Genomic DNA, 20,282 nt, shown 5'->3' on the forward strand with positions numbered 1-20,282 from the left:
AGAATAGCCAGTTCTTCCCCAAGGAAATGATCAGTGTTTATAGGTACTGAGTTAAAAAATAATACTTAGTCTTCCATGGAGAAGGGCTAGTTCTCCTGGGGAGATAGTACACCTATATTTTATTTTTACAATAAAAGGTCATGGCTCCAACATAAACAAGGAGGATTCTTAATATTTCTTTAACACATCACACCTCCTATTTCACTTATAGCATGCTTTAGGTTGACAAATTTATGAATACATTCATAACTTTTAGAAACAGTTCTTTACTGGCAAATACATTTACTTTTTTTTTTTCATTCTTGGCGATTACTGCATTCTTGCAATGTGCTCAAAAGTGAGCTGTCTCACTATCTAGTGCCCTTGAAAATTTTTAGGGAGGTTAAAGAAGAGGGAGGGAAGATACTAAGCTCAGCATAGCTTGTTCCCAGGACTGAAGCAGTCCCTGGGTCTCCAGAAAGAGGATTCAGAATGGTTAAAAGACACATTTTCTCATTGTTTTTATTCCTGCATTTTTAAAAAATTTTATTTAGTTATTTTTCAAGTACACTTTTTTGTCTATTTTTCCCATCCCAGCCTCCCCCGCCCCTTGCTCCCCACCTCCCTCCCTTTTCCACCCCCCTTAGTTCTCGTCCCTGTGTCCTTCCTATTTGTTCCTCCAAATCCCTCCCCCCTTTTCCCCTTAACTTCCCTTCCTTCTCCCCTCTGGTCACTATCCCCTTGTTCTCTATTTCAGTGTCTTTGTTTTTTGTGTTTTTTTTTTATTCCTGCATTTTTTTACTATCTGAAGGAAGTGAGATCTTTTTCTTTTTTTAATAATCCATTTAAATTCTTTCTGAGTAGAATCTTTATGATGTAACAATATTAGAGATCTCATTCTATTTATTAAAACATTTTGAGAATGAGATGTTACTTTTAAAACAGAAACAAAAATAAAATTCAAGCAAACCAGTATTTTCAAATTAAATCCTCTAAGGGAGGGAGTGAGACTCTTATCTTTATCTCATACCCCCTGGTGCTGTTTCAACTTCTGCCCAGCTTTTCCTGAATAACTAAATCTAAAGATCCCTTATCAGGGAGATATTTAGCAGCTTTAAAAAACTGCTAAATTAGCATAAAACCTTGCTCTTACTCTTTAGAGAGCCGTTCTTGTTAACAAGTTCTGATTTTACTTTCGATTTCTGCCGTTTCAGATTCCGCAGCCCTTTCTAAACCTTAACTAATTAGCTATTGGGGAGTATAGTGTGGTGGGTCAGAAATGTACTGATGGTGAAAACCATCAGGGAGAGCTGCCTGGTATCCAGGTTAACCTAACTCTGTTTATGGATTTTAGGTTTTTCCCACGTGTCTAAGACTGTGAGGGAAGGGCTTGAAGCACCAGGTAACCAACCTTTATATCACACTCCCTGACCAAGCGGAGAGTTAAATTACTGTGATTGGAATTCCCTATGAGGCCCCTGCACATCTCAGGGATTGACCCCAGACACCTACTCAGGTAGGGACGCCTGAGATCTCAAGCCAGAAGGAGGAATGCCTCCTATCTTTGGTGCTTCAGCAAAAAGCTGGGACATTCATAGACAACCTTGTTAACTAACTCTGAGTTCTCAAAGCAATCTTTGGAGTCCGGTTGAAACTGAAACACTCATTTATTATCTGCGTTTTTGTTTCCAGGCAGGTGGAAGGAAAAGGCAGAATCAAAAGGGCTGCAAAAAGTGGCTTTCAAAGAAAGAATTCGCAGAGGTTCTTGTAAAAAAAAAAAAAAAAAAAAGCTAATTGAAAGAAAAGTTCATTGCTCTCTCTCCCAAGCCTACCTCTCGTTGCCTGGCCTGTCCTTGTGGTTGTTAAATGCTCAACCTGTGCCCGAGAGGTTCGGCAATTGCCAGAGAGAGTGAGAAAGGTTTTTGCTTACTAAAGAGAGTGCGGTCGCAAGAGAGGGTGACCTTGGAAAGATACCCTTTTTCCCTAAAATACAATACACCATACGCCCTCTGAAAAGCACTCAGGGTCGTCGGCCCTTACCTGGGCTGTTACACACCTTCCACCCACACTGGTATGTTGACCACAACGGCTGATAGGCTTGGCTGATAGCCTTTGCATCCCTGTTTGGGTGCCAGATGTGGCAGACCCTGGCCAGCAGAGTCCACCTGTTGTGGCTGACGATGAGAATGAATGCACAGGCAACGACCATCCTGTGGAGGAAAAGGGAACAGGCACGACTACTCTCTCAAGGGGAGAGTGCCTATGGTGCCTCGGCCACTCCCTCGAGGGGAGCGCACCAACCCTTGCCTAGACAGGCTTTTCCTCAGGTCTTACATCAGAGAAATATTTATTATCTATTACATAGAATATTATTGTCTACATTTTAGGTACAATCAAGGAAATGAAAATAACATGCAGAGGGGAATGGCAATGGGCTTATTAGCTCTGTCTTTGGGAAAGTTTATACAGGCTTTGGATATTACCTTGAGGATAGATAATACACACTTGTTGTTTTAGACCAGGGTGATGGAGTTTTAGCAAGAGCAAGCCATAATAATCTGTATACATTTTCTTGGCCTGATTCACACAGGAAAACTCAGTGGCTCCTGCCCACCACCTCGCTTCTGTAGATTTTCCATACAGAGCTGAGTCACATTTGCCAGACTTAAACAAACTGGTCCCTTATAAAAGATAAAGAAAAAATCTTAAAAGCAGCAAGAGAAAAGGAGACAGTTAGACCTACAAAGGAGTTCCCATAAGGCTATCGGGTGATTTCTCAAAAGAAACCTTTTAAAGAAAGCAAGGCAGGAAGGGGCTGGAAACAAATATTCCAAGTCATGAAAGGCAAGAACCTACATCCAAGATTGCTCTAGGCAGCAAAGCTTTCATTTAGAATGGAAGGGCAGATAAAGTGCTTCCCAAATAAGGTCATGTTAAAGGAGTTCATCATCATCAAGCCTTTATTATATGAAATGTTAAAGAGACTTATGTAAGAAAAAGAAGATGACCCTGGCTGGCATAGCTCAGTGGATTGAACATGGGCTGTGAACCAAAGGGTTGCCGGTTCGATTCCCAGTCAGGGTACATGCCTGGGTTGCTGACCAGGTTCCCAGTGGGGGCCACATGAGAAGCAACCACACAGTGATGTTTCTCTGACTCTCTTTCTCCCTCCAAAATAAATAAATAAAATCTTTCTTGAAAAAGATGATCAAAAATACAAACAGTAAAATGACAACAAACTCACAACTATCAACAACGGAACCTAAAAAAGCAAACAAACTAAAAAAACTAGAACAGGAACAGACTCACAGAAATGAAGATCATATGGAGGGTTATCAGCACATTGGGGGAGGGGGGAGAATAGGCGAAAAGGTACAGGGAGTAAGAAGCATAAATGGTAGGTACAAAATAGACAGGGGGGACATTAAGAATAGTATGGGAAATGGAGAAGCCAAAGAACTTATATGTTCAACCCATAGACATGAACTACGGGGCGGGCGGGGGGGGGGGGGATGTAGGTGGGAGGAGGTGTGCAGGGAGGAGGGGAATAAAGGAGGGGAAAGAATGGGACAGCTGTAATAGCATAATCAATAAAATACACTTTAAAAAATCTGCAGTTCTCCCATTAAAAACCCTAAAAAAAGATTAAAAATAAATACGGAAATAATTTCAAAAATTAAATTTCAAAAAAGTAGGAGGAGCTGCCTGTCAGCAGGCAGTGGGAAGTCGCGTGGCTGAGAGGGTGGGCGAAGGCCAGGGGAGGGCTCAGTCGCTTCCCTGGATGGGGGTGTGAGGGGAAGCAGAGGCCTGAGCGCAGGAGCGGGAAACGCTGCGCTTGACTCCTCCCACAGCCACATCAATTACAGTGTGTTCGTCATCTTGGAGAATCACCGGCTGAACAGAACTCCCATAAGGAAGGAGCGATGCAAAACAGACTGGTCCCACACCCACGCGTGGCGGTTAAGCCTCAGGGAGGAGATCTTGGTGGCAGAGGTTGTCCCCGAAAAGCGAAGGTTGCCAAAGGCGTGAAGGGCAAAATCTCCCATTTCGCACTTGACCCTGGTCATGCCCGACCCCAGTGTGGGGTTGCCTTGATCCCCCACCCTCATTCCCTTGCTTCCTCCCGCCCCCAAACCTTCACTCGGAGAGGTGAGGTCACATCTCTGAGGTTCCCCAGACAGCAAGGAGGGAAAGAATTTGAGGAGAGAGGATATATTTTTTCCCCCTCATTCTTAATTTTTTTGAACAGCGGCGTGTCACCAAGCCAAAGATGATGGCTCACTTGGCTATATTAAGTCTGAATGACCAGAAGCGATCCCATAGAGTAGCCCTGGGACCCCCACTCCGCCCAAACACCTCCCACGGCTCCCCGTGATGGATACGGGGGAATCCGGGAAGATGCAGTTCACAAGTTTGGACACGTGGTGACGCTGTTGGAAAAAAATTCACGGTGTCGCGGGATGCGCCGAGGCTCCAGCTGTTGTCTCTTAGCTTGAAGGGGAGAATTAAGTGAAAATAAGATCTTGGCACTTTCTCCTCCGTGGATAAGATTAAAATTTAAAACGTTGATATTTCTAGGTTGATATTTCTAGGACTCTCCTCCCTCCCCTTTAAAAAAAAGATTATATTTATTTATTTTTAGAGAAGGAAAGGGAGAGAAACATTGATCAGTTACCCCCTGTAACTGATCGGGGACCGCACCCACAACCCAGGTATGTGCCCAGACCGACCAGCGATTCTTTGCGTTGCAGAATGATGCCCAACTAAGCGAGTTGTACTGGTCTGGGCTCCTCCCCTTTTTGAATGCAGGATTTTATACAAATAGGACTGCGGGCCGGTTCCCCACTTGGGGGTGTGCAAGAAGCAGCTGATGGATGTGTATCTTACACATCGATGTTTCTCTCCCTCTCTTTCTCCCTCCATCCCCTCTCTCTAAAAATAAATAAGTAAATTCAAAAAATTGTTTATGTGTTTTAGTTGATTTGAATGGACTTTTTCAGGATAGGTAGAAACCCGTAAGATAAAGTCCTCAGAGAAAGGACTTCTGAAAGGTCTATTTCTAATGTTGAAATACCTTCACTTACTCATAATAGCCTCCAGGACCTACCCTTTATTACATGGATCACACCTGCATGGCCACGTCATCCAGCACCAGCTGGGAATTCTAAAAAGATGAACCAGCTGAGGTCTGCGGTCTGTTTGAACAGGAGCAGGACGGAAGTGGCCAGACGCCCAGCTCCCCGCGGCCTTGCCACGCAAAACATGAACAAGCGGGCTTGTGAGGCTTCAAGTCCCGAATGTCAATACGGAAGCCGGGGGTGCATTCGATGACTCTGACGCAGTGATGGGGGTGCCCAAGCATCCCGCCCTCAGCATGACTGACCCTGGCAGTTGACCTCAAACTGTGTGACATGATGTGACAGCCGATAACTCAGATCCTCCTTCAGCTTCGTCAGTGGACATCCCTTGGTCTTGCTAGAGGGGGCTGGGGGGCTAATCCAACCCACCCCATGCCTCATTCAGCCAGCAAGGCCTAAAGCCTCTTCCAGGATCCGAGTCCCCTTGACTTTGGGGTCAGCCAGGTGATTTGCTTACACAGCAAGTGGGTGGCCCCCAGAGGCCTCGGCAGACGGGTGCTCAGAGGCCCAGGGACCTGTGGGGCGTGTCCTGTCTCTACCCTGGCGATTCCCCCCACGCCCTTTCTCCCACGTTCTGTCGGTGGAACCAGGAGCCCAGCTGGAGGCAGAAGGACACCCCCAACCCCGTTGTCCCCGGGAACAGTCTCGTTATGAGACAAATTAACTCCTCTTCCCCACCAAGACCTGACTGCCAAGAACTCAGAAGGGGCCGTCTGGCCTGGTCGGGTGGCTCAGTTGGTTGGAGTTATCATCCCATAAACGGAAGGGTCATGGGATGGATTCCTACCTAGTCGGGTACATACCCAGGTTGTAGGTTCAATCCCCATCAGGGCTCGTAGGAGGGGCAACCAATGAGTCTCTCTCACATCGATGTTTTTTCCTCCCTCCCGCTCTAAAAACTTTTTTTTTAAATGAGCCCATTAAAGTGGGTTATTCCAAACCGACTAGTGTCTCGTAAGAGGGCATTTGGACACACACAGGGCACCAGGACCCATATGCGGAGATCACATGAGGACACGGTGAGGCGGTGACTGCCTGGGTGACAGGTGGCAGCCTCGGAAGGAAGCAAACCAGATGCGAGCCCCGACCTCGGCCTCAGCCTTGCAGCCTTCAGGGTGCTGAGAGAAGAAATGTTGGTAGGGTGAGCCACCTGGTCTGCCTTGCGTTGTCATGGCAACCCTTGCAAACCAGCACTGGTCTGGGAGTCGGAGTCTCTCTACAGTCCTATCACGGGGGCATGTTTCCAACCGCGAGACCTCGGAGCTGCTATGAAGTGTCTGTTCATTAGCCAGGTACCAGGACACTCAGCGCTGGGGCCGCTTTCCCGGAGCAGAGACGGAACCCTCTCGGGCACAGGCACGGCTCGTTAAACTCATCCAATATTTATTGAATTGTGAACCGTTGCAAACAGGGCTGGAACCTGAGCCTCACGCATCGAGATCCGTTTCTAGGCTCAGCCGTGAGAAGGGAGCCTGGAGCAGAAACACCAGTGGGGGAGACGGGGATGGTGAACAGGGGGGACTGGGGAGCAGGAGGGCCAGGGTGCAAAGCTAGATTCCAGGGAGACACACGCGCGTGCACACGCACACGCAGGCAAAGACCAGGGGCATCGATCTCTGCCCCGCCCAGCAGCCGCAGAACATCGGGGAAAGACCGGCGTCCACCAGACATTTCAGTCCATCCCGTCATGAAGCGTCTGCCGAGAGGGGCAGGGCCAAGGTCACGGAACTGCAGAGAGAAGAGGTGGGGGTGGAGGGTCAGCTTGACAGGAGAGGGGCCAGGCTGGGGCCTACAATAAGGGAAGTGCGACAAGAGGGAGACTCTGGACATCGCACTGCCAGGAGGTGAGGCAGGCACAAGGGAAGCAGGTGACCGTTTGAGGGGGAAAAGTCTAAGCCAGTGAGGCAAGGTGGGCCCAGACTCCGTCCTCATTCGAGCTGGCCCTGAGAAACTACGATGAGGAAAGGGGGAGCCCCTGTGTGGAAGTGGGTGGCCCCAGCGGACTTGCAGAAAGCCTAACTCACAGCCTTCCACAGCCGGCCCAGGGTCCGATTCCAGAGAAGCCATCACAACCAAAACTGGCTCCTCTGACCCTCCCCCCACCCAGACCACTCCAGGTCAGACCTCTAGTCACCCGTGGATTCCGTGGGGCTCACCTCCCCCAGAGACAGGCTAACTGGGAGCAACCTTGTAACGTCCTGCCTAGTCAGAGGCTCTAGGTCTGCCTAGGGCCACATCGGCTGTCCTGCACTAACCAGGTGACTTGACACTGGGGGCCTTGGCCCGGAGGTGGCAGCTCTTGACCTCTGGAGGGGCTAGAACTGAGGTCGGCCACGCAGGCCATCAGCTACGTCTACATGCCTGGCCCCCAGGGAACACCCAGAACACCAAGTCTCAGGGGACCTTCCCTGGCCAGCAACACTCCATGCCTGCTGTCATAAACCACCGCTGGGGGCAGAGCTAAATGTGGTCCGCAGGACTGGACACTGCCCGCTGCCCACTGCCTCTTCCCTTCACCGACTTTAATCTCTACCTCTTCCCAGTAACGAAGCGTCGTAACCAGGGGTAACAGCTTTGCCTGGCTCCATGAGTCCCCCTAGCAGATCTCCGAACCTGGGGCTGGCGCTGGAGACCCCGAACCTGTACTCGCAAACCGTGCAAACAAGCACCTCTCTCTCCCGCTCCCCTTTCTGGACTCAACTCCATTTTCACTTCTGTGGGCCGAAGTCACCCACGGGTGGACCCCTCTGGAATCCGGGTAAACCTCATGTACATTTAAGGGGACGCCTCTGAGCTACTGACCGTTGGGAAGTAGCAGGCAGCGTGTGCTTGCTTGGGATGGGCCCCGTCTGAGGCGTGAAGCGGTCAGGCCCCACACGGGGAGCGCCCCATCCCACTCTCCTTAGAGCACCGGCCCACCTGCACGCAGCTCATGCTTTGAAATCATGACTCTCCATTTGTTTTTTAAATCGGGAGTGGGGGTGGGGGGCTCTCCATCATCTCTGACCTGCACTCAAGGCACAGCATTCGCACTGTTGCACTTTTGCATGGTGCTGACTGACACCTGCAGGTCCAAGTTCACATTGAACATGACCTCACTCTGTCCTGGTAAAGCACGCTAAGACACGGAACCGACATGCTGGGGGCAGGTGCCGGGTCCGCAGTGTTCTGGGATAGGATACTCAGTTCTAGACATGGGGGGCCATGGGCGGGGGCCTGGCACTCAGGTTTGGAGGGTGGTAGAATGTGCTTCGGGTCCTCCAAGGTCAGGAGCCAGAATTCGGCTCGAACTCGGCCAGTAACTGGTGCCCAGCTCCAGGGTAGGTGGGGTTGGGGGCTCATCTGGGACACACTGGCTTGCAAGCTGGGAACCAGGCTCGGAAAGTGCTGACACACAGTTCTATGATCATGAGGACAGGGCGGGAATGGCTGCCGGCTCTGGGGTGGACGGGGTTGGAAACCAGCACTTCAGAGTTTGTCAGGAACAAGGAATCAGTTCTAGGGTCTAGGAGCTGGGCCCTCTCACCTCTGCCTTCAGGGCCCATTAGTCCTGAGCCAAGGCGGCTTTGATGGCGGCCACCAGCTTCAGAAACTTGCTTTCTGTGTCCACGTAGCCATCGCCTCTCTGGGGACAGAAGTTGGATGTGGTCAGCCGGGTCCAAGACACCAAGCCCACCCCCCCAAGCCCCCAACAGTCTAAAAATGAGGCAGGACAGACAGAAACAGACAGACAGACCTTCTTGGAGTGAACCAACTTCCCTGCTACGGTTACTTCAAAGAAGCCGGTAACCTGGGGAGTCCCCTCGCCACACTGTGGGGAGAGAGACAGAGATTTTTGCGGGGGCTGGGTGCTCTCATGGGGACACCCGCCCCCTCCTGGAAAAGGGAGAGCCAGGGCAAAGGGTCAGGCGCCCCACGCCACCAGACAGGTGGTGAGACCCGTCAGAGCCCCTCCCTCCATCCCCCAGACTCACGATGTCCAGGCACCCAGGGAACTCATCTTCCAACTTCTTCTTGAGCTGAAGATACTGTAGGGAGGGTCACGACAGGGGTCATCAGAGGCCGCCAGCTAGCCCTCCCCCCAGCTAGCCCTCCCCCATCTTCCCGGGAGGCCTGGCCAGACACTATGCTTACCTTGGGCTTGTAGCCTCAAGCGCCACTGGTTGGGGGAGAGTCCAATAGAGTGAGGCCCAGGGAGGGAGGAAGATGGTGGGGATCCAGGCAGAGGGAGTGGGGGGAGGGGCACAGGGGGGTGGGCAGGGAGTGGGAGGCAGGAGATGGAAGGAAACAGGGTTGGGACCAGGAGGAAGGGAAGAGGGGCATGGATAAAACCAAGCAGGGGACAGACGTCCTCAACAGAGAGGAAAGAGACAGAGGTTGTTGGGGAGTGGGCAGAGATGGAGGGACAGGGGTGCAGAAAGGAGGCAAATATCCACACACAGAAACCGACACCGAACAAGGGAGCCAAGGACAGAAAGAGGGGTGCAGGGGGAAGGGGGTGATGAGAAAACCACAGGGAGGAGGAGGAAGGAGGGAGGGAATGGAAGAGAACTGGGTTAGAATGAGAATGGCAGAAACAACGGCCCGGCCCGGCCCGGCCCAGCCCGCACCCCTACCTGCCCGTCCAGCCTTGGAAGGTCTGAGGGCTCCCCAAGGCCCTGCCCCACCTGAGGATGAAATCTAACACCTCCCCAGCCCCCCCTGCAGGCTATTTCAGGACCCGACTCTGGGGCACAGGCCTGCCGAGGGAGGGCCTGTCGCCCCACTAGGGCCTGGCCCAGTGGCTATTTCTAATGCCAAGACAGCGCTGAGGACGCTCTCAAAAGCCGGGGCTGCCGCGGTGGGCACTTCACAGACGCGGCAGCGGACCTGGACTATGAGCTGCAGTCAGCGACCGCCAGCGACTGTCCTGCCCGCCCCACTCCCAGCCTGTTTCCTCAGCTGCAAAACGGAGCTCAAAAGCCTCCTCCCTCAAGAGGTTTCTGGGAGGGGAACTTTGCACACCACAAATTCGCTACAAGACACAGGCCCATCTGCCAGCGCGCGCCAGCGCTGCACCACGTGCCAGAGGGCTGGTCTCCGAGAGAAAATGCCCGGCCCTCCCCGGGCCTTTCCACTGCCGGGACTCAGGCCAGAAACTGTTAAACACACAGGGCTCCATCCGCGGGGACTATTCAGATCGCTCTCCCTCTACAGATGGGGAAACTGAGTCAGAAAAGGTGCGGGGTTAGTAGTGAGGTCCATCCGTTGTATTCCTTTCCAGACCACACCGAATACTCTCGAATATTCTCAACTCTCCGGCCACACCCCACGACTGTTCTTGGTGCTGGGGGGAGGGGACAGCTAAGCGCTGACCCAGGCTCCTCTCCCATGTACCAATCGGGCCCCACCCGCGGGCCCACCCGCCCCCAAAACGGGTCCTAGAGGCGCGAGATTTCCAACGGCCGCACCCGCGTCTCAAGTCTACCTTTGTAATCTAAGGGGTCTAGAAGGTCACGACCTAGACAGGGGCCAAGGCGCTTTGGTCTACGCCCCGCTCACGCCCACCCCACCCACACGGGAGTCCCCGTTCTCGCGGGGGGGTCCCCAGAGGACCTGCCCCCGACGCCCCCCCAGTTCCCGGAGCCCAGCTCCACTAGGCCCGGGCGGGGGACTCAGACGTCGTGCTCACCAATAAACGACTCGGACCGCGAGGCCCATGGCGCGCGAGCGCAGCATCCACCCCAACGCTGGGAACAACCGACCTAAGCAGCGGACTGGCTGGATCTGTGTCCGAGGAAAGCCCCGCACCCAGCACCAGCCTCCGCGTCCCACGGCGCGAACCAACGCCGGGGGGGTGCGGACAGAATTGCCCACGGTGGGGAACGAGGCGCCCCCACGGCCCGCCCCCGCTGAGCGTCTTGCCCAAACTTCTCCCCTCCCTGAGGTGGGCCAGGAAGTGTAGGACAAAAAGAGTCCCCGGAAGATGTCCCGCGCGTCCTCTCCAGGATCCCGGATCCCCCCTCTGGGCTGAATGGTACGGCCTAGTGGGGGCGGGGTTTAGAACCCACCCCAACTGGGTGGAAGGGAAACTGCGGAGGAGGTTGGCAGTTTAACTAGGTGGTCCCAGAGGGATTGGCTGCGCGCCGCTCTCCTGCCCTGGAGAAGGCGAGAGGGCCGGGTCCGAAAGGATTCGGGGCTCGCAGGGGCCGGCCCACGCCACCGAGGTTTCCAGGGAGCGCGCCAGGGCTTCCAGCTGCCTTTTTAAGACCCGGGTGACGCCTGATCACCATAGCAACCCTTCTTTTCAGTGCCTTCCAGCTCCCGGAAACGAGGGGTTCCTGGAAGGTGCTGGGGCACAGGCGCCTCCTTCTGATCCCCTATTTCCCCGTCTGGAAGATGGGCGTGAGGACTTTCAGGGACTGTACAGCGGACCTACCTGCAGCCCTAGTTCTGGGGATACAGTGGTGGGACAGTGGGAATAAGGAGAGAGGGCAACCTGAAAACGGTGCTTCCTTGCTGGGACTCACGTGAGCCTCACGTGGGCGGAAAAACTGGACCAGTGGCTGGCCTATGGGGACAGCTCAATAAAGACCGACTCCAGGGCGCAGTCTTCCTGCCCCAGTTTCTGTAACTGCTGTAACCCTGACGTCTCGGGGCAGGTGGCAGGCAAGTTTCAAATGCCACTCCACCCCTGTTGCTGTGTGACCTTGATCCTGGTGGTCTCGGAAAGACATGATGAGTTTGTGACTTGGAGCACTTAGGGCAGGGGCCGGACGCAGTCCCTGTCCTGGACACAGTCTCCTTCAGTGGCTTTCAGGGCCCTCAGAACAAAACCCCAAACCTTAATACCATCTGCCTCTGCCTGGTCCCATGGGTCCCTTCCTGCCCCGTCTCTCAGATCCCCAGTCACTCGGAAGCACTGCTATCTCATCAGGAACCTCACCCATTGCCCTGCCTCAGGGCCTTTGCACGTGCTGTTGCACGTGCTTTGCACGTGCGGGATCACCCTGGATCCCGCTCTAGTTGGCAAGAGGCTGCACCACCTTCCCCATCATAGGTTTTTAGGCTTAAGTGCATTAGAGCCAGGAAGCGCTTCTCCCAGATGGAAATGAGGACTCAGGCTATGTCAGAATAGCCAGGGTGGGGGGGTCCATCACTCTCTCTTTGTTGCAGCCTCCCGAATCCTTCCATGATGGCCTCCCAAGTGATCCTGTCTGGCTTAGGTTGCCCCTCCTCTGAGGGGTCTTACCCGTCATCAACTATCCGACCATGCATTGGGGGCAGGGGAAGAAGCAGAAGCAGCCTTTGCTGCCAGAGACAAGCTTTGTCTCCTTAGTGGCTCACATTCCGGAGATCGCTCACTCACCCTTAGCCATGCAGGGGCGATTACAACTCCTGAAACCAGGCAGAGCGGTTCCCAACAACCCTTCAGTAATCAGCTCCAGCATACTGTAGGGAAAGTTCATCTTCAAGTGGAAAAAGATGTCTCGTTTAGGATGCATCTGTATTTGCTGCTGGGGCCAACGTGACCCAGTACGATGGCAAAACCAAGCGTCTAAATCACAGAAATTTGCATCACAGTTCCAGAGGCCTGAACCCGAGACCAAGGTGTCAGCAAGGTTTCCTCTGGAGGCTGAGGAAGAATCTCTTCCCTGCTTCTCTCTCCCCTGGTGAAGAGAGAAGTCTGGCACTTGCCGCATGTATCACCCCAACCTTTAACTCATGTTTACTTCTCCATCTGTACGAGTCATGACTTTCCTTTTTTTTCCCCAAAAAATTATTCTTGTAACAATACCATTACAAGCTGGGTCCATGTCCCCTTGGGCTGAGTCCATGTCCCCTCTGCGCTCTCTCGTGACATTCCCAGCGCATTCAGCAGGTGGCCAGACACAGGGCAGAAGCTCAAAGGGTGTTTTGTGGGCCAACTGAGAATTTGCCAGGGGCCTCAAAGGAAGAAAAACACCCCCGCTCCTGCCACCCAGGACCAAGGGCCCCCTGCTGTCCCGAAGGGGGGAAGCTGGAGGAATTGGTCAGGACTTCGGGGCTGAGTCTCTCTCTCTCTCTCTCTCTCACTCACACACACACGCACAGACCAATGCTAACATGCGGTGTGCACCCCCACCTGGCCACACAGCTGCACACCCAGGCAAACCGCACCCCAGCCAGACACACAGCACGACAGCACACGCCTCACGATGTCACCTCAAGATGACACGAAAGCACTAGTGAGAACTAGGAAACCACAAATTCCGGCGTCACCTACCAGACCCAATAAGCAGAGATGGATTGAGTCTTTACAGACACTGTATTCAGATGGCCAGAGGTCTGAGAAGACAGCGAGTCTGTACCCTCACAGACCGTCTTGCATTTCCTTTCACGTCAGCCTTTTTATAAAAAGGAAAAAGACTAGGTGAGGGGTTTGGGATTCAGGGAAGAAGTTCATCAGGTAAAAGCTGCAGTCAGCAATTTCCCTAATGTTCTTTATCCGCTGATTGTTGATCGGTGATTTCTACCTTCGTCCTGTGTCCTGGGAGATTTTGTGTATCTGTGTCCTGGGCTGCGGGACCTCTCTCCCTGGAGCACAAGGGCTCGGATACGATCCTGAGGGTTTCCAGCCCTCCTGGGGCTCCAAGGTGGGACTGCTTATGGTCTCCAGGAATGGGGTCATGGGGTGGGGTGCCGGGATCCAGCCTTGGCCACAGGTCTCAGGGTCCCCGAAGGATGTACAGCACAGGCGATGAATAAAGAGTCAGACACCCGACTGGATGCCAGAGAACAGCCAGCCACTGTGGGTCTGACCGAACTCGCAGAGTTTGACTTAAGCTTTATTTTTATAGAGATTGTTATATAACATTAATGGAACAGGTGCATGGCATGATCAGTGAAGTAGAAAAAAACAATACAAAGGTAACCAGGAAAAGTACAAGAATTTCCATACTTTCAGTTATGCTCAGCAAAGGTTATTTTGACCAGGAGAGTCACCAATCAGACAATTAGAACTAGCTGTATGTACAGAGCTTTAGATGTCTTATTATTTATTAAAGTTCTTAGAATTTGGCAGGGGGCAAAAGGATATGCTAGACTGAACAGTGGTCATAGGAAATTTATACAAGGCCTTTGTGATGTCCAACTTAGCTAGCTGTCTTCCTGTCTAAACTATTTGTGTACTGTGAGCTCCAACTCTTTGGTAATTATTTCTATGTGCTTAGTTTGTAATAGTTAATTAGCTTGTCCTGCTTCTTTTATCTGTCTAATTCTACTTCATATATATTCTTGTCCAAGGTAGAGGAGGGGCTGTTACTCCATCAACTTTTAGATATTCAGGGGCTACTTCATTAGGGGGGACTCTGTTCTCTGGCCAAGAAATGACTTTGAACAACTTCATTGGAATTCTGCGGATCACTGGGCCTGAAATGCAGGTGTCTAAAAATCCCACCACCTAACTAATCGCAAAGACAGACAAGCAAGGAGAGATGGACAGGAAATCCAGCCACGGCTGCCTCTGCTGTGCAGATGCATCTCATCCATCCCAACTGTGTCAAGGAATGGGTGCTGGTGGGGCACCTACCTTCAGTTCCTGCAACAATAGCTTTTTACCCATATTAACTACAAAGCTTATTAACTGTCACCTTAAACTAAAATTTCCCAATTCTTCTTTTTATAATGATATTGCCTCTTTAAAAATAAAAGGTTTTATTTATTTGTTTTGAGAGAGAGGAGAAGGGAGGAAGAGAGGGAGAGAAACATCAATGTGTGGTTGCCTCTTGCGCGCCCCCTACTGGGAACTGGCCTGCAACCCAGGCATGTGCCCTGACTGGGAATGGAACTGGCAACCCTTTGGTTCACAGGCGGGCACTCAATCCACTGAGCCACAGCAGCCAGGGCTCATACAATCTTTTGATGCTGTTAACTGTCTCCCCCTGCAAGAAGGTGCCCTCTGGGTCTTTCTGTTTCATCCCCTCCCTGGTGTGTGCCCAGCGTCTAAAGCTCTTGAGTGGCATAGTACAGACACTCCATAAACACTTGTCAGATCAACGCGCCTTGAAGAAAATACCCAGTGATTGCACCATTGGATCGTTTATGTCCATGGTTACCATTGTGAACGCCATTTATTTTCACACACAAAAAAAACAATCTTTAAAACATGCCATGTGTTTGAATGTGCGCAAACATTTGAAACAATTGACTTGTGTAAGAACCGTCTGGGACACAGGAAAGCAAACTGAACCAAGTCATTTGTTAGCACCAGGAGAACTCTTATCTTCCTCTCCCTGCGATAATTCTTATCTCTTTCCAGGCAAACACCAGACAGTTAGAGTTCAGGTCAGTCAGATGGGGAGGAGGTTAGAGTGCATTTCCTTCCAGACTGGCCCTGGGCTGATAAGAAGCCAAAATGCATCCTTAAAGGGACAGGCATCTTTCTTTCTTTCTTTTTTCTATTTTATTTATTTACTTTTAGAGAGAGGGGAAGGGAAGGAGAAGGAGAGAGAGAGAAACATCAGTGTGTGGTTGCCTCTCACAAGCCCAAAGTTGGGGACCTGGCCCGCAACCCAGGCCTGTGCCCTGACTGGGAATCGAACCAGCGACCTCTCAGTGCTCAGTCCACTGAGCCACAGCAGCCAGGGCAAACCAAACATGTTTTATTGACTTGTAGCCAGTAATCTTGTGACATTTTTATGTTAATGTTAAGTAATTATCTATAGATTCTTCTGGGTTTTCTACCTAAACACTCATGACATTCTTTTAAAAAGTGTAGTTTTCTTTCTTTCTTTCTAAACCAGGAGACCCTTTATGTCCTTTCCTCCCTCGATCACACCTTTCTCTCCTGCTGAGTGGGGGCCATCGGAACGGTGCCCAGAGGTGACGAGGACCTGGTGGCCCCGTCTCACTCCCAGGGATGGAAGAAACTTGTAGCCCTTCAAGGTCAAACACAGAGTTTCCTGTAGGGAAATTCTGCAGATGCCCTTCATCGAATCAAGGTATTCACTTCTCTTCTTCATTTCTAAGAGTTTGTTATCTCTAATAAAAAAACAGATTTTGAAAAAAAGAGCCCTGGCTCGTGTGGCTCAGTGGATTGAGTGCTGGCCTGCAAACCAAAGGGTCGCCAGTTCAGTTCGATTCCCAGTCGGGTCACATGCCTGGGTTGCAGGCCGGGTCCCCAGTGAGGGATGTGCGAGAGGCAACCACACATTGATGTTTCTCTCTCTCTTTCTCCTTCCCTTCCCCTCTCTAAAAATAAATAAATAAAATCTTTGGGGGAAAAAGAAAGATAAAAGAGAGAACAAGTTTTTAAAAAAGAGAAAAAAAAGTCGGTTTGGGGTTTTATTAGATGCTTCTCTTGTGTATATTGAGATGATGTGATGTTCTCTTTTTTTTTTTTTAAAGATTTTATTTATTTATCTTTAGAGGGGAAAGGAAGGAGAGAGGGAGAGAACTGGCCTGCAACCCAGGCATGTGCCCTGACTGGGAATCGAACCGTGGTTGCTTGGTTCCCAGGCCCGCGCTCAATCCACTGAGCTACACCAGCCAGGGCGTGATGTTCTCTTTAAGATGATGAAGTGGCCAATGACCTTCCTTGGGTTTTGACTATCAAACACTTCTTGCGTCCCTGAGACGTTATTCCTGAAGTGGACGCAGCCGGGTGGCCAGGGAGCGTGTGTGTCGCTCTCCCTCACACATGCCGGGCCCTGTGGGGCAGGGTTTCACCCAGGACACAGCTGTCCGGGCTCAGAGCCGGTGCCTTCCCTTCACTTTAATGTTCTGGCCGGGTTTTTGGACAGCGAGGTCGCACAGGCCTCCCGAAATAAAATGCAAAAGGTTTCCTCTCTGTCAAGGCCTCGAAAGTTTGCATGAGGCCACTGTCATTTCTTTCTTAGTTGTTACGTGACATCCTTTGAGGAAGCCAAATGCTCAATGAGTATTTTTTGTGTGAAAATTTGAAATGATGGATTACTCTTTTCCTCATTTTAATTGTTGTTCAAGCACAGTTTTCTGCCTTTTACTCCCATCCCAGCCAATGGTTTACTCTTCTGTAATAGATATTTCTTATTTTGTGTGTGTGTTTGCTTTGGGTAGTTGTATTTTTGCTTCGTTGTATTTTTCTAGGAATGTGTCATGTAAGTTTTCAAATTTCTTGACATAAAATTGTTCATAATGTCCCCTGGCCGTTCTTAGTGTCTTTGATGTCGGGTCTGCAGACATGTCCTCTCTCTCATTCTTCATATTGTAGTTTCTCTCCTTTTCTCCTTGTCAGCGTTTATAGGAGCTATTGATTGTAGTAGTTTTTAACAAAATATGTCTTTCTTGTTTTTTCTATGATACATTTTTAAAATATATTTTATTGATTATGCCATTACGGTTGTCCCATTTCCCCCCTTCATTCCCCTCCACCCTGCACACCCCTCCCCCCACATTCCGCCACCTATAGTTCATGTCCATGTGTCACAAGTTCTTTAGCTTCTACATTTCCCACCCCCTTGCCCTCCCCCCTATCTATTTTATCCCCACCGTCTGTGCTAGTTATTCTCTGTACCTTCTCTCCCTTCTCCTCCTCCCACTCCCCTGTTGCTAACCCTCCATGTGATCTCCATGTCTATGGTTCTGCTCCTGATCTAGCTGTCCTTTTAGTTGGCTTTTGTTTTAGGTGTGGTTCTTAATAACTGTGAGTTTGCTGTCCTTTCACTGTTCATATTTTTTTATCTTCTTTTTCTTAGATAAGTCCCTTTAACATTTCATATAATAAGGGCTTGGTGATGATGAACTCCTTGAATTTGATCTTATCTGAGAAGCACTTTATCTGCCCTGCCATTCTAAATGAAAACTTTGCTGGGTAGAGCAATCTTGGATGTAGGTCTTTGGATTTCATGACTTGGAATACTTCTTTTCAGCCCCTTCTTGCCTGTAAGGTCTCTTTTGAGAAATCCACTGACAGTCTGGTGGGAACTCCTTTGTAGCTGACTGTCCCCTTATCTCTTGCAGCTTCTAAAATTCTCTCCTAGATTTTACTCTTGGCTAATATAATTATGATGCGCCTTAGTGTGTTCCTCCTTGGGTCCAACTTCTTTGGGACTCTCTGAGCTTCCTGGATTTCCTGGAAGTCTATTTCCTTTGCCAGATTGAAGAAGTTCTCCTTTATTATTTGTTCAAATAAGTTTTCCACTTGTTGTTCTTCCTCTTCCCCTTTTGCTACCCCTATAATTTGGGTGTTGAAACATTTAAAAATGTCCTGGAGATTCCTAAGCCTCTCCTCATTTTTTTTGAATTCTCATTTCCTCATTCTTTTCCAGTTAGATGTTTCTTTCTTCCTTCTGGTCCACTCCATTGATTTGTGTCCCAGTTTCCTTCCCATCACTATTGGTTCCCTGTATATTTTGCTTCATTTCACTTAGTGAGGCCTTCATTTCTTCATTTAATTTGCGACTAAAATAACCAGTTCTGTGAGCATCCTGATCACCAGTGGTTTGAACTGTGCATCTGATATATTGGCTATCGCTTTGTCTCTTAGAAGTATTGGCTCTGGGGCTTTGAGTTGTTCTTCTCCTTGATCTGTAATGTTTTATTCTGTTTGCGCCTGTTACATGTGAGGGGCAGAGGCTTAGGTGTTCACCAGGGCGGGGCAACCCAGTCGGTAGGTTGTGAGTGGGGGCAGGGTCAGAGAGGGGACAATGGTGCTTGCTCTACTCTCTCTCGGATTTCGTCCCTCTCTGCCACTTTGCACAAGCAAATTGGGCCCTTCTGGTGCTGATTCCTGAGTGGGTGGACTTGCCCACCCTCCAGGACCATGTGGGTTTCTCCAATGAACTCTCCTAGAGGCTGGGAGCCTCTGCAGGCATCTCAACCCCCAAAAGTTTTTCTAATCAGTGCTTTTAGGCTTTATTTCCCGGCACTGGGGCCCTAGTTTGTGCGGTCTGTCTCAGTGCTCGCTCCTTTGACTGGTTTATCTGTGCTCGAATGTGTGACATTGGTCAGCCAGCTGCCCCTCGCCCTCACTGTGTCCGCCCGTTGCCACCCCACGCCTGGGATCTGCCAACCGCCGCCTTCACTCCTGGGTCAGTCTGGCCGCTTTTTCCTGCGCGACCCCGCTCTGCCACTGACTCTGCCCCTCTTACCGGTCTGGCTGAATGGTTTGTTGTTGTCAGACTTCCACAGAGTTCAATTTTCTGTGTTTTAGTTGCATTTTTATTACTAAAACTTTGTTGTCCTTAAATTTGGTTGTGGGAGGAGGTACAGTATTTCCACCTACACCTCCATCTTGGCCGGAAGTCCTATGGTACATTTTTTTTTATTTTACTAGTTTCTGTTCTCATTTGCTTCTTCCCTCTGCCCTAATTTGTTGAGATTGTTACAGAACAGGGGGCCCGGCCCTGAGCGGGTCTGCCTCAGGCCAGCCGGCAGTGTGTGGGTTCTTGACTTTGGTGGCAAAGATTTCATGGCCCAGCCCAGGTGACTATGAGGGCGCATTTATTAAAGATGGAGACAATGAACCAGGGAAGGGCTTAGCATAGAAGCAGCAACAGGAGAGCCCAGGCGGGGCTGCCTTAGCTCACTGGGAAGCCAGAAAAAAGGGGGCCTTGGGGACGGGTGCAGGGGATTAACCTGGGTCCAGCTGCTGCTGCCCACGGCTCCCCTGGTTGGAAGCCTCAGGGTCCCTTAGAGTTGAGAAGAAAGAGAATACAGATACACACCTGAGGGAGAAAGGCGCAGGCGTGTTCCCAAGAGAGAACAGAGAGAGCACCTGCAAAGGGTCCTTTTTTTTTTTAAGGTTTTTAATCTTTCTCGGGTCAGCGGGAATCCTAGGGCAGGTCCCAGGAGGGGCCTCAATGAAATAGTCATTCACCAGCTTTCCAGGTGTGTCCTTCAGTACATTGATTCATCAAAATGTGTGTACAAAGGGGTTGGCATTATTTTCGACTTAGTCTCATTTTCAATTTTTTAAAATCCTCACCCAAGGATATGTTTTTATTGATTTAAGAGGGAGAGGGGAGCACCAATTGGTTGCCTCCTGTATGTGCCCCAACTGGGGATTGAACCCACAACCTTTTGGTGTACAGGAGGGCGCCCCCCCCCCAACTGAGCCACCTGGTTAGGAGGTTAGTTTTATTTTTTAAGTAATTGCACTGAAGAGGCTTGGGACCAAAGTGGGTCTCCCCCGGCACTGTCTGGAATGTGCAAACCGTTTGCTCC

The 20,282-nt window shown here is 50.5% G+C and overlaps 1 protein-coding gene across 1 annotated transcript; it reads right to left on the reverse strand.

Annotated features, from left to right (window-relative positions):
- Nucleotides 1-6,480: 6,480 nt before the first annotated feature.
- Nucleotides 6,481-10,905, reverse strand: SELENOW (selenoprotein W). Its single transcript, XM_037127506.2, has 6 exons — nt 10,789-10,905; nt 9,252-9,276; nt 9,092-9,145; nt 8,854-8,928; nt 8,644-8,742; nt 6,481-6,845 (listed from the first exon to the last, which is right to left on the reverse strand). The coding sequence occupies exons 1-5, from the start codon at nt 10,833-10,835 to the stop codon at nt 8,662-8,664; spliced, it is 282 nt and encodes a 93-aa protein (XP_036983401.1). The 5' UTR covers nt 10,836-10,905; the 3' UTR covers nt 6,481-6,845; nt 8,644-8,661.
- Nucleotides 10,906-20,282: the final 9,377 nt, after the last annotated feature.

This window comes from Artibeus jamaicensis, unplaced genomic scaffold (genome assembly GCF_021234435.1).
Source record: "Artibeus jamaicensis isolate MK-2021 breed Jamaican fruit bat unplaced genomic scaffold, CSHL_Jam_final contig_1526, whole genome shotgun sequence".
NCBI classification, from domain to species: Eukaryota; Metazoa; Chordata; class Mammalia; order Chiroptera; family Phyllostomidae; genus Artibeus; species Artibeus jamaicensis.